The sequence below is a fragment of the Pelodiscus sinensis genome, chromosome 21 (assembly GCF_049634645.1).
Source record: "Pelodiscus sinensis isolate JC-2024 chromosome 21, ASM4963464v1, whole genome shotgun sequence".
Classification (NCBI taxonomy): Eukaryota; Metazoa; Chordata; order Testudines; family Trionychidae; genus Pelodiscus; species Pelodiscus sinensis.
Genome location: NC_134731.1, coordinates 27,239,111 through 27,252,443, shown reverse-complemented (window position 1 = coordinate 27,252,443; position 13,333 = coordinate 27,239,111). Strand labels below are relative to the sequence as shown.

The 13,333-nt window shown below is 51.3% G+C and overlaps 1 protein-coding gene across 4 annotated transcripts in view; it reads right to left on the bottom strand.

Annotated features, from left to right (window-relative positions):
* Positions 1 to 8,063: 8,063 nt before the first annotated feature.
* Positions 8,064 to 13,333, bottom strand: part of SH2B2 (SH2B adaptor protein 2) — an 81,602-nt gene continuing 76,332 nt past the window's right edge. For all 4 annotated transcript variants that reach the window (XM_075904411.1, XM_006114232.4, XM_075904410.1 and 1 more), the window contains exons 8-9: positions 12,512 to 12,683; positions 8,064 to 9,931 (exon numbers count right to left, since the gene is read on the bottom strand). In XM_075904411.1, the coding sequence (XP_075760526.1) occupies positions 9,618 to 9,931; positions 12,512 to 12,683 (486 nt within the window). In that variant the 3' untranslated portion in view covers positions 8,064 to 9,617. The remainder of the gene's footprint in view (positions 9,932 to 12,511; positions 12,684 to 13,333) is intronic.

Below are 13,333 nucleotides of genomic sequence, written 5' to 3'. Positions count from 1 at the left end.
ATAGGTGTTATTCCTCGTGAAATGAGGGTTTAGTATTCCGGAATAAGAAGCCCGTTAATTCAAAATTATTTTGAAATAATGGGCTTGCTGTGGAGACACTCACCTTGTTATTTCGAAAGCATACTGCTGTGTAGACGTGCCTACGTGACTTGCCCAAACCTGCAACATGATATAAGGAAAGAGCTGAGATTACAACAATAACTGTGCAGTGTAGATGTAGCCAGAGGGGGCTGAACTAGAAACCCAGTTCCACATCCTCTGTCTTTTGGGGGAGAGTCAATGCTAAATCCAGATTTTGGACGCACTCCTTTAATATTCAGAACTGATCCAAAGCCCTCCTCCCTCTGCGCATCCCTGGAAACTTAAGCCATCTGGGAGCTAGATCCAGATTCTGCAAGCTTCAGCCAACCTTGGTGTAAAATACAAAAAGGCGTGTACCCCTTTTCCACTGCACCTGACATGCCTGCACAACTAGGGGCTGTGTCTACATTGGCATGATTTTGCGCAAAAACATGCTGCCTGTCTACTCTGGCGGGGAGTTCTTGCCATAGAACACTGACGTTCTAATGTGTGAAATCAGGGCTTCTTGCGCAAGAACTATGATGCTCCCGCTCAGGAATAAGCCCTCTTGCACGACAGTTCTTGCGCAAGAGGCCAGTGTAGACAGGCAACATGAATTTCTTGCGCAAGAAAGCCCGATGGCTAAAATGGCCATCGGAGCTTTCTTGCGCAAGAGAGCGTCTACACTGGCATGGATGCTTTTGCACAAAAGCACATCTCTTGCACAAAGGCATATGCCAGTGTAGACGCTCTCTTGCGCAAATACTTTTAACACAAAAACTCTTGCATTAAAAGTATTTGCGCAAAATCATGCCAATGTAGACGTAGCCAATGATTCCCAGGACCCAGGCCTGTGCTCTAGCCACTAGGTCAAACTTTCCAGTCTCTTGCTTTCAAAGCTGGGCCCCTTTTACTGTGGCCCAAACAGAGCAAGAGGAAGGCCAAGTTGAATTTTGTCCCCACAGCCCCATGAGACACGTCAGAGCGAGGAGGCCTCAGTTTGCACAGTCAATCATTTTCTGGGAGTGTTTTGTTGCTGCTGGCATCGTGCACAACCAATCCACAGAGGCTCTGGGACAGAATTCAGTGCATTTCACACCAGCATGCTTGTCCCGTGCCAAATTTTTACCTTGGTGACAATGTAAGTGAGACCGTACTTCCTAGCACTTCCCTGTGTTGCTGCTTGTGCCATCTGTTCGTGTCACTCCAGTAATTAACCAGCACTCCCCACAACACCTCACAGGCTTTTGTGCACAGACAGTGATGGATGGCCACGGCTTGAGGGGTTTTGCTTCCAACAACACAGGCAATGTGTATGGGAAAGAAGGCACTGAGATAGCTCACTGCAGGTGAACCTGCACCATGCACTTCCATTTTCACAGCCTTTGCAGGCACAAGGCTTCTATCTACGGGGAGATTGTAAACCCAAGCGACATTTTGCCATTGCAATAGTGGGAAATCTGGAACTGGGAGTCAATGCCAAGCCCAGCTGGGACACAAGCTTCATATGCAAGCCAAATTTCTTGTCAGCCAGCTGCATGCTACAGAAATGGCATGACATTCACTCTGGCTGTGTGCACACCAAAATTAGCTACTAAAGGTCAGGTGCAGTGGAAAAGGGGTACGCGCCTTTTTGTATTTTACACCAAGGTTGGCTGAAGCTTGCAGAATCTGGATCTAGCTCCCAGATGGCTTAAGGTTCCAGGGATGTGCAGAGAGAGGAGGGCTTTGGATCAGTTCTGAATATTAAAGTAGTGCGTCCAAAATCTGGATTTAGCATTGAATCGCCCCCAAAAGGCAGAGGATGTGGAACTGGGTTTCTAGTTCAGCCCCCTCTGGCTACATCTACACTGCACAGTTATTTTGGAACAAGCTATTCTTGAATAGTTATTCCGAAATAGCTTATTTCAAAATAGCACATCTACACTCCAGGGAAGCCTCAAAATTAGTCCGAGGCAGGCTTCCCTAATGTAGACGTGCTATCTTGATTTAGAGCCCCAGGTGGAATAACTTAGAATGGACCTGGTGAGGGGCTATTTAGAAATAGCAGAAGTGGAGCATCTACACATGCCTGATTTCAAAATAGCTATTTCGGAATAGGCGTTATTCTTCATAGAATGAGGTTTACAGAATAAGCCATCAATTATTTTGAAATAACAGAATTGTTGTGAAGATGCTCACATTGTTATTCTGAAATAACTTTGCTGTGTAGACACACCCTCTATGTTTACACAAGGCTCCTTTTTAGCTCCTCTGAGGCTGACCTAGAGAACACATTGGTTTATGTGTTGTGTTGGCCTTACACAACTGAGTTTAAGCGTGTTGTGTGTTGAGTGTTGTGCATTTACGGGTGTGAAAGAGTTCCCAAATGGCTGACTTCTTGACAGCCTGCCTGCATGCTGCTCCAGCCGTCCTGTCTCCACATGGCTCATTCAGCCCATGGGTCTCCTGCTAAGATTGCCAGAAAAGGTGTCAGGTTATGTCTACACTTGCACCCTAGTTCGAACTAGGGATGCAAATGCAGGCATTCGAAATAGTCAATGAAGCGGAGATTTAAATATCCTGCGCTTCATTAGCATGATCTCGCCGGCGCGCTAATTTGAATCACAGCTGATTCGAACTAGGAAGTACGTTCCGGGACATGTTAGTTCAAACCAAACCCCTTGGTTCGAACTAACGTTACTCCTCATTTTTTGAGTGCACTTCCTGGTTCGAATCAGCTGTGATTCAAACTAGCACATCGGTGAGATCATGCTAATGAAGTGCGGGATATTTAAATCTCCGCTTCATTGACTATTTCGAATGCCTGCATTTGCATCCCTAGTTCGAACTAGGGTGCAAGTGTAGACATACCCTCAGTTAGTACCAGTTGGGATGGTAGTTTCTGGGAGGGTGACACCTGTCCAGTGGGAGCCGAACAGACACCAGCTCATTTCCCATAGGCTGTGGCACAGCCCTTGGTCCATTTTCAGTCACAATCTGCAGTGCTATAAATGGTACCATTACTAATCCATTGAAACCCCTCCAATCCTTCTGCACCGCTTGATACCTAGACCCTCTCTGGCCAATCCGATTGCTCTCTGAGGCATCGCCCTGTGTTGTCATCACGGCAGCTGCCACCTTCTACAAAGCTGTAGTTCTACTATAAACACTTCAGTATGGGGAAGCCCCTGCTGGCTCTCAGCTCATGGCTCTGGGGGCACTGCCCCCCAAGGAGGAAGGTGGAATGCCAGCTGGGAATGCAGAAATAGCTACACACAATCTGATCAGCTTATTTCTACAGAGAGTCCAAAATGTGGTTTCTACAAACGTACGGTCACAGAAAATCGCCGTGGGTTGGCTGGTGATCTAATGGCACTCAGACGTGCAGTATGTGTAAAGAGCAGTCCCCTAGGACCAAACCAAATCCCCTAGGAAATTGCCCTGAGCACAGGCTTGTAAGACACTCATGAGAGGCAAGACAATTGTCAGTGTTGTGCAAAACCAGCAAATATTCCATTGTCCAATTTAAAAAAACCCTCCATTTAATGACTCATAGTTTTGTGGTGGGGTCTTGATTAATTCCAAAACCATGCTGACGGCAGACTGGCAGGTTTTACATCCGAACAGGAAAACAGTTGCATGCGTTAGCAGGGGAAAAAAAAGCTCTCGCCCTAATCTTGTCTAAACAAACATTGCAATTTCAAAACCCAGCCTTTTGAGGTGCCTTCTTAAAAATGGGTGCATTCCTGAAAACAACTGAAGTTGTTATCCCTCTGAAATGCTCCTGCACTTGGATGGGGAGGTGGGGCAGAAATGTCCATTTTGCCAATTGAGTTTTACAGTATCTACGTGAAATGTGAAAACCTTGGAGTCTTAGGTTTGTTGTGAGTCAGTCACTGCACCCATCACAGCAGTTCCGACTCCCTCCAGCCGAGGGCAGTGGGCCCCCGAGAAACAAGCCGCTGTGCTACACCATAGCTGCCTTGTCTTGCATTGTTTCTACTTCCAGCTCTCTGTGTTCACTGCTAATGGACAGACGCCTCCTTCTCTCAGCTTCCCAGGAATCTTGGGAGAGGAGGACAAGACGTTATTTTCCAGCACATCCCCCAATTCATTCGTGCCTGCTGCAGGAAGTTGCAGCTCACCCGAACACCATAGCACGAATAACTTACTAGTTCCCGAGGGCAGGCAATGTAATAGGCCCCCCAGCTTGCCCGAGGGATCAAGCAGCATGAGCTTCCTAGAGTGAAGGGTTCCTACCTGCTTTTCCTGAAAGTATGACTGCTTTACCAGCTCTCTGGTCACTGACTGACGGGCTGCCCACTCAGCTGTGTGTCTTAAGGATGTTAAATTGTGGTTAATTGACTACTCGAGTAGTCGGTGACATTTCCATTGACTAGTCAATAGGCACTTCTGCTTTCCTCCTTTGAAATGTACAAGAGCCCCTGCTGGGGCTCTTGTACATATCAAAGGAGGAATGCGGAATTCCGCATGGAGCCCGGGGCCACAGACTCCAGGCTGCACACTGCTTCGGCGTTTCAAAGGGGCAGCGCTGCACAGCGCTGTGCCACTTTGAAGTATCCTTTCTTCCCCCTTCCCTTTGCTGCCTTTATCTGATAGTGGCATCAAGGAGGGGGAATCAACTAGTTGACTGACTGTCCCATAAACATTTGCTTATAGAATAGTCGACTAGTCCTTAACATCCTTACTGTGTCTGTGTCCTGTGTGTGTGAGTGAATGTGAGTGAGCTGTGTGCGCGTGAGTGTGTCTGTGTGTCTGAGTGTGAGTGTGTGTGCTCTGTGTGTGAGTGAATGTGAGTGAGCTGTGTGTCTGAGTGTGAGTGTGAGTGTGAAATTACTCCATCACCCTAGCGGGTTGCAAGAAACAAAGTTGAGCAGCCTCCTTCTGAAACGTACCCAGGTGTCAGCCGGACTTGTGCCAGCGCCTTCCGGGAAAATCCAGGCAGTACCTCAGCAGCAGTGAGAATGTCAGTGCCAAAGGACGCAGATGGCTGCAGCACCGGGGGCAATGCATTGAGAGATCCTATGCAGACAGAGCTGGAGGACCTAACAAGGGGAACCCATTCCACAACAAAAGCCATGGTTGCAAGGAGCCCACATGTCAATGCAGGCCTCTAGCCAGGGAGGCTAACGAAGTATGAATGACGATGGAGTCCTCTGCAGGGCTGACTTTACCCATGACCCGAGAGAGCAATGGAGCAAGTGGCTGGTTGAGGTTAGTGGCTTCCCACAAAGCCTCCAAAAACAGGCTACCATGAGCGGGAAGCAGCTCAGGTCCCTGGCACAGAGGCTTCCCCTTGGGATAGCTCTGTGGACCACTTGGAAGTGTTTTGGTGCCCAGCTGTGCCCCAGCCACTGCCATTTGAGGCCACTTGTCAGTGCTACTTGCGAATGAGGAAGAAGAGTCTTGTGGTTAAGGCCCTAGCATGAGGCTCTGTAAGACCTGAATTCAATTCCTGGTTCTATTTACAACTTTTGTGACCTTGGGCATGTAACAGTGGCTCTGTGCATCAGCTTCCCCTGCTGTAAAACAGGTGAAAGCTTCTTCCTTCCTACCCTGAGCAGGCTGGCAGCAGAATGGGACAAGGACCATTCTTGCTCTGTCTAGACAGCCCCTAGCACAGTGATGGGCAGTCCACTGGGGTTCCATGTGTGGGGCGTGTGGCACTTCGTTTACTGTTGCCCATGCACAGGGTTGCCAGATTTCTGCTGGTTTCCATCCATGTAGTTGTTTTGCCTACCAGTATTACCAAAGTGACACATATGTAAAGCAAGGTACAGGAAGAGAGGTGCATGCTGATTGCACACAACATTGGCTGTGAGAGCCGTGTGCTCCCTCTGCCTCCAATCAAAGCACCGCTGCGGTTCAGTCAGCACCCTCTGCATAGTGCAGGGATACCAGCGCAGTGAGCAAAACTACCCTTTTCCAGGAGACTGCCTTGGTAAGGACAATCTGAGATGAAGGAAGGCCACTCATGCGGCCCATCGCTGCCCTAGCACAATCTATTCACAAGCACAGAGGCTTGGGCCAGGACTGGGCCATCAGTGTGCTCAGAGGTGCTGGAGCAATTTGTACAGTGGGGTTGCTGAGAGCCATTGAACCAAACTGCAAACATGGGAGGACAGAAATGGCTGCAAGCTACGGGGTGCTGCCACACCCCCAGTACCCATGTATGCACCATTCTAAGCCACCATCACTTGTGTAACCCACCCAGGGAAGAGCAATGCCAATGCAGTGTCTTGGTTCAAGTGGTTTTATTTCAAAACTGGGGCTCAGTTTTCCCATTTGTTTTACAAGTTGTTTAAATAAATTTAATTATTCTACAGAACATTACACTTTTCCCTACTTCCCCCTATTTACAAATTAACATATTTGCCTGTAGATCATTGGCTACCCCCTTTCCCACGTGCCCTCCCCCCCGCCCCGCCCAGGCAGAACAGGGAAAAACAGCCGTCTGGGGAAGGTCTCCAAGGCATTGGTTTGCCCCTGTCTGATCAGTTCGCTGAGTCTTTTTGGAGAAGGAGAATGGCAGCACTAATTTGATATCTGGGCCCTCCCAGCCAGTTCCCTGGGTGTGCAAACACAGCAGGTCTATTTCAAATGGCTACCTAAGGAAGCCCTGCCTTTCTCCATAGCACAGGGTGCCACCTGTTCGTATAGCACATGGGCTTCTCTATATCTGACTCCCTGGGCCGGGCAGCTGCAGCATGCAAATAAAAATCCCAAACCAAATCCAGCCCCTCCCATTGTCCCTTCCAGAGCCTTTGAAAGCAGAAGTGGCTGGAGGCACAGGGAGATTGGCATCCAGTGGGGGAGAGAGAGTCCCAAGAAGGCTCCACTCCCCCCATCCTGCCATGCTGCTGCAGGAACACTTAAGTCAGTGTTGTGAGAGGCAGCAAGCAGGCTCATCCTTTGCCTTTGCAAGCGGGGGTGAAAGGAGCTGGGAAGGTGGCTACGGAGAGTGTGGGGACATGGAGGACACATCGGGAAAGAAGGCACCATAAAAAAAAGGAACCTGGGACTCAAGGCCTGGTCTACACACACGAGTTGTGCTGCTTTAACAACTGCTAGAATGAAACCAGTGCAAACCTCCACTCTGTTAGACGGGTGCTTGCACCATATAACCTGTTCCACGTGGGAAGGGAAATAGAATCCAGTGTTACACGGCCCCTTTAACTAGCTCTTATCTAGAGCTTTTTGTCAGTAACTCTCAAAGCACTTTACAAAGTCTCTGTATGGCCATTTTACAGATGGGAGGACTGAGGCACAGACAAGGGGCATGGCTTGTCCAAGGTCACCCTGCAGAGCTACTGGGGTAACTGTTCAGATCATAAAAAATACACACTCCTCAGCTCACCAACGGATGTAGTTCTAGCAGCATGAAACTGATGTGTAGACCTGGCTTTACATGCTGTCCTTCTGGCCAAGGGGAGTTCCATCCAGCCATGAGTACAATTTTTTTGTTTCAAATTAAAATCAAAAGCATAAACACCAAAAACTTCAGTTATTTTATCTATGAACACAGCAGGAAACAACCCGCTCTTTTCTCCAGCTTGTTTTTTTCAGGCAGTCAGGTTTAATGGCAATAGTTTCAAAAGCAGCCCCTGATGAGTATCAGTGTCTTAATTTTGGAGAGCTCAGCCAAGCACCTGAAATTTGCAATGGCTACTAAGAGAGTAGAAGGGGCCTGGCCCTACTGAAAATGAGGCTCCGTGAGCATCTCCAGCTGGGGACACACTCCCCTCCCCCCGGGAACCCTCGCCCCCCGAAATTACTACTTGAGAATTTGGGCCAATGTCATTGTATCTGATTGAATTTGCCAAAAGGGGCATTTGCAATTGTGTTCCTCTTACCAATGACAATAGACTATAAAAGGATTAGCCCTGACTGAGATGAACTTTCATGTTAGTGTATGTGCATGTCAGAGAGAGAGAGAGAATCTGCATAAAACACTCATGTGCCCACTGACAAATTGGGGGAAGTTGAGAGAACATAAACACAAATGATCAGGGGACGGATTTAGAAGGAAATACTAACAAATCCACAAATACAGGCTGGCAAAAAGTTGACAGGGGCAGGGCAGATTTGACTCCACCCTCCAAACAGTCATAAAATTTAAAAAACCAAGAAGGAAAAGGAATTATTGAGGCTACGTCTTCCCTGCAAGTTTTTGCTGCACAAAGTATGCGAATGAGGGACTCATTAGCATAAGTTGCAACATCATTAGCATATTTTCTGCCATTTCTTTTTGCGCAAGGGGTTTTTGCGCAAAAAGAAGCAGTGTAGCTGCTTCCGTTTTGTGCAAAAACCCTGGAGAGGCATAAGGATCGGGGGTTTTGCGCAAAACGGAAGTGGCTGCACTGCTTCTTTTTGACCAAAAACCCCTTGCACAAAAAGAAACAGCAGAAAATATGCGAATGATGTCGCAATTTATGCTAATGAGTCCCTCATTAGCATTTTTTCTGCAGCAAAAAACTTGCAGTGAAGACGTAGCCTGAGAGTGGAGCCCATGGCTGCAGTGAGGAGCAAAAGGATAAAAATGAAAAACGTGGAAAACACGGGCTGGCTATGAGGAAAATCTTTCTGAGCGTGCAATGCATTAGACTCTGGAATCATCTCCCTGGGGGAACGGCAGAAGCCCCAGAGTTTGGGACTCAAGTGGATACTTCCCCCAAAGTTTCCTGCAGCAAACAATCCTGCAATAGCAACGGAGAGGGACTAGATAGCCTGATAGGCCTCTTCCATCCCTGACTGATGTGTGCGCGGACGCATGCTCTGTGCTCACAACAAAACGACCTCAGCGAGCTGTGTCATGTGCAAGGTCATCTCAAAAATATTACTAGCCTGTGGTGGCTTGTCTGCGGAACTCAAGGTAATTATCCCTAAAGGGAAGTAACCGTTTGAGGTGACCTTGACTAGGTTCCAACTCTGGCAACATCTAATCCTCTCCAGCAAGGAAACGCTAGGAGATGCTGACATTGTTGCACAGCTGAGGGAAGAACGATATAAATCAAAGCCATGGATTCCTACTGCAGGGGAACCCCTGCATTGCTCCTAGACCCAAGCAGCCAGTGGAAAGTCCCAGTTAGACAGCAGACAATGAGGGGCCAGCAGGCGAGTTTCTGTAGGAGAAAAGGGAACAGACACAAGCTGAGAAGGGCAGAGAGCGCGCGCTGCTGGCCCTAGAACAGGTCCCTAAATGGCACTGGCCTCTTTGGCCTTCTGAGCTCGGAGCGCGAGCCAGATCTAGGGCATGGAGACAGTTGCCGGGCTGTCGAGTGGCTCATCGTTCAGACGGTTCTCCGAGCTGCGAGGGGGTGAAAGGAGGGCCTCGGTCCATTGCTGGTGATGGAAGGAGCTGGCGACTCTCGGCTGGCACCAGTGAATCGGACACTGAAGCAAGGGGCCTACCAGAGAACTGACAAGAGAATGGGGACAGGCCGCTGCTTTGGGCCTTGGCGATATGTAAACATCCCCGGGGGAGAGCCAGGGGTCAAGCTCCCTTGGCAGGCAAGGACGCCCCCACGGAGGGCTGGCCTCCGCTCTGTGACCCCTCAGTAGAACGAATACTGGTTCTCAACCGCCCTGGTCCTGCTGCGCGAGCTGTCGCTGTCGTGGTAGTCCTCCGCGCTCACGCTGGGCGACTCCAGCAGGCGCTCGGTGCTGTTACTGCGGCTCCGGGCACTGAGGGTCCCCTCCATTCGGTGGTACAGGGGGTGGCTGGCGGAGGAGGAAGAGGCGACAGCCCCCTCCAAGGGCGACACGGGCTGGAAAGGGCCTGGCACGAAGCTGGCGAAGTAGTGTTGAGACAGAAGATCGCTCCTGCAGGTGGGCTGTTGGGAGGCAACAGGCGGGGCGGGGCTGGCATCTGCACGTGAAACACAGGAGAGTTACACACATCAAAGTGAGCGTTTTACAAGCGGTTCGGTGCTGGACCGGCAGAGTTCCCTGTCCCTGGGGCACAAACAGCACAGGAACCCTACACAGCTCTGCCAATAAGCTTTGCTCTCACGTGGTGCTTGTCTTCAGAGGGATGCATGTGCTTTACACAGGTGTAATTGTCCCCAAGTGACAGGTAGGGAAACTGAGGCACCCATGGGGTAGTGGAGGGGATCTTGCCCAAGGTCACCCAGCAAGCCACCAAAAGTCAGGACTCCAGATCTGCTGCAGATCTTCCAACTCCTCGACACTAGGTGGTGCGGTCTCTCCTCCACTCAACCAGCTGAAATCTGGAGCCAAGTCCTGAGAGTGGCCATGCTGCACTGGGCATCAGAGGAAGGGCAGAACACTATGGGATGGGCTGATCTATTGACGAAGGAGCTAGCTCGCCATCTCTGCCCATCTCGGAGCACTTTGCCAACTCCGGCTCGGCCTCACCGCGCCCGGCCAGGCCAGGCAGCAGGCAGGATCCCACAGAAAGTCAGCAGGAGAGCTGAGAACAGGCTCCCGGCCGGCTGAGTCCCTCTCCGGCATTGGAACGGTGAATCTTTGCTGCAGATGCCCTGGGGGGAGTGTTTCAGATGCCAGTGCTCACATGCCATGAGCTACGTCCTGCCCCTCCCAGGCTCTCACGCTGCCCCATGGCAGGACATGGAAGAACTCGGCTCTCAAGGGGGTCTTGGCCAGTCTGCTGCGTGAGGCCACACGACCCTCATTGCCTGAGGGGTGACTGCAGCTCTGCACCCTGCCTTGCAGACCCCCACGGTGGCTCCTTCTCCCCCAGCACAAGGGCACAGCTGGGGTAGCCCCGGGCTGCGTCAGCCTCCCTTGGAAGCCCCTTGCTTGCTGGCACGCCAGGGATCCAGACGCTGGAATAGCTGATATGCTCCCAATGGGAACGGGGGCACAAAGATCTATGGGAGGGTAGAAAGTGGCAGCGCTGAGACTTGTCCCGTCTATCCCCGACTGCACACGCGCTCTGCAGGGCTGGATGGGAGGTGGGGCCTGTCGCCCCAGCCCTCCCATCGACCCGGGATGGGACCTGCCAGAGGATCAGGGCCAGCACATTGAGGAGACCCCATCTCCCACTGCGGTGGAACCCCTCAAAGCTGGACAGTAGTTGGTGCAGGGCTCCGGGCAGCATGTCCCCATCTGAGGGGCTGAGAGGCAGGAGGGGTGTGGGGGACTCTGCACAGACCTGGTGGCTCCACAGAAAACCAGGCAGGTCTTGGGGGAAAAAAATCAAGGGCCTTGGAACTCTGCCTCTGCAGACAGCAGGAAACCCGTCCGCCTGGGGAGGAACTGGGAGACAACCCTCGGCTTCAGGCTTAAGCTACGGAGGGGAGCACTGTATCCCACTGGGCCCCCCTTGCTGCCTGGGATTGCTCATTTGGGGAGTGGGTTTGAAGTGCATCAACCCTACTCCCATTTGGAGGCAGCGTGGCCCCATGTGATCGCACCCCCTCGGGGCAGGAGTTCCTCAGGGCTGTCCCGCTGTTTGGCCCCTCAGGCTCCTGATCAGGCCCCGGACACGCTGCCCACCATGAGCTGTACCTCAGCCCGCTGGGCTCCCAGGTAATAAAACCCTTCCCATGCGGTGCTGCCCAACTGCATCCCAAGTGACATCACGCTCCCTGCCTCATCAAGTATGTGCAATGGCACGTGCCTCATCCCCTGAGAAAAGAGCCCACAGCTCGTGGGGACGGATACACACAGATCGCTACATCGGAGGCAGCACCCCTAGTGGTTAGAGCAGGACACTGGGTATTTCTAAGGCCCACTATGCAGGTGAGTAGTTATAAGCAAGGACAGAACTTGGGGCCTCTGGATTCCAAAGCCTGCCCCATTGCTCCATGAGCCAGGCTGTTGCAGGATTATCAAGCGCTCTGTGCAGCCTGGCGACCACTAGAGGGGGCTGCATGGTGGGTTTCTATTCTAATCCCTTACTGCGTGGCTCTGAGCACGTAGTAATCCTGCCGACTCTCAGTTTGTCTGTCTATAAAATGGGACAATAGTCACAGACCCTTTTTCATCAACTGCTTCGTGATCCCTGCATGAGAGGTACCAGATGCAGTGAACATTCCCTCTGGAAAACCACCCTAGCCCATGTCAAAGGGCACCAGCCTGTGAGGCCAACTTGGCTTTTCTAGCCGGAGTATCCTGGATGTAGTTCTTTCTGGAGCCAGACACTACCATTCCTGAGCTGGCTGGGGGTCAGACGCACTCCAGGGCCAAGCGCAGTGCTCCCAGCCCCGCTCCCCGCGGCCTGGCAACATGTTAGACTAAGCAGCACCACGTACTGCAGGGGAAAACACAAGAGAGTCTTTTTTTCCTTTTGGATGTGTTCAGGAAACTTGGTGCAAACATGTTACTCTCAGAGACGGCCCTGACCCCGCGTCCTAGGATCATATCCGGCTCCGAGCTCTGGCACATCTCCAGCTCTCCTCCAGACACCTTGGCAGCCTCCCGTGCCCCATACGAAGGGGGCCGTGTTAGCCGTATGACCTACCAGACAACGGGCCCTGCGCCACGACGTAGCTGCGGAGAGTGATGTCGGCGGAGCCGCCGGACTCCAGCGGGATGGGGTGGGTGTGGAAGTGCCGCAGCATATCGAAGATGGTCTGGAACCAGAGGTGCTGCACATGGCACTGTCCAGTCTCGTTCAGGGACAGCCGCAGGTGCTGCAAGAGAGGAGCGCAGTGAAGCAGACAGGCATGCCAAAGGGTCAGGCTGCGACAGCATTAGTTCTTCCCCAGCCAACGCTCGTCTCTTGTTTCCATCATGCACCCAGTGGAACGTTTACAGCTCCCCCAATCCAAAGGCTACTGGTTATCTATCAGCAAAACCGTGTTTTTTCCGCTTCGCTAGCAATTTGGCTCAAAACAGGAAGATCTCACGTTTCAGGGCATTGCACATGACACTGATTGGCTGCCAAGCAACAGTTGCTATGACCCATTCAGAAACCATCTGGTCAGGGAAGCAGGTTACTAGCCACATGAAATAGACTCTTTGAGAAGATGGGAAAATAAAAAGCAAAGCACCTTTACAAAAAATCTGCACATCCAGCAGGGAGTTTCTACCCAGTTACCGTTCACTCCCACAGGCAAGCTAACAAGCAACTGAACTGCAGCAAAAGCCATTTGTGGGGAAATCAAGGGCCATGTGCCCTCAGTTACCATTTTTTGCAGGGAATGGCCTGTTAAAACGAACCCCTTCAGGATTCACACACAGCACGAGTAAGGCGAGTGCATTTCACTTTCAGCTGCCAGGCCACAGAACTGTGCAGCCAGCACCAAAGGGATAAGCTTGCTCTCCACGAGAGATTAACTAG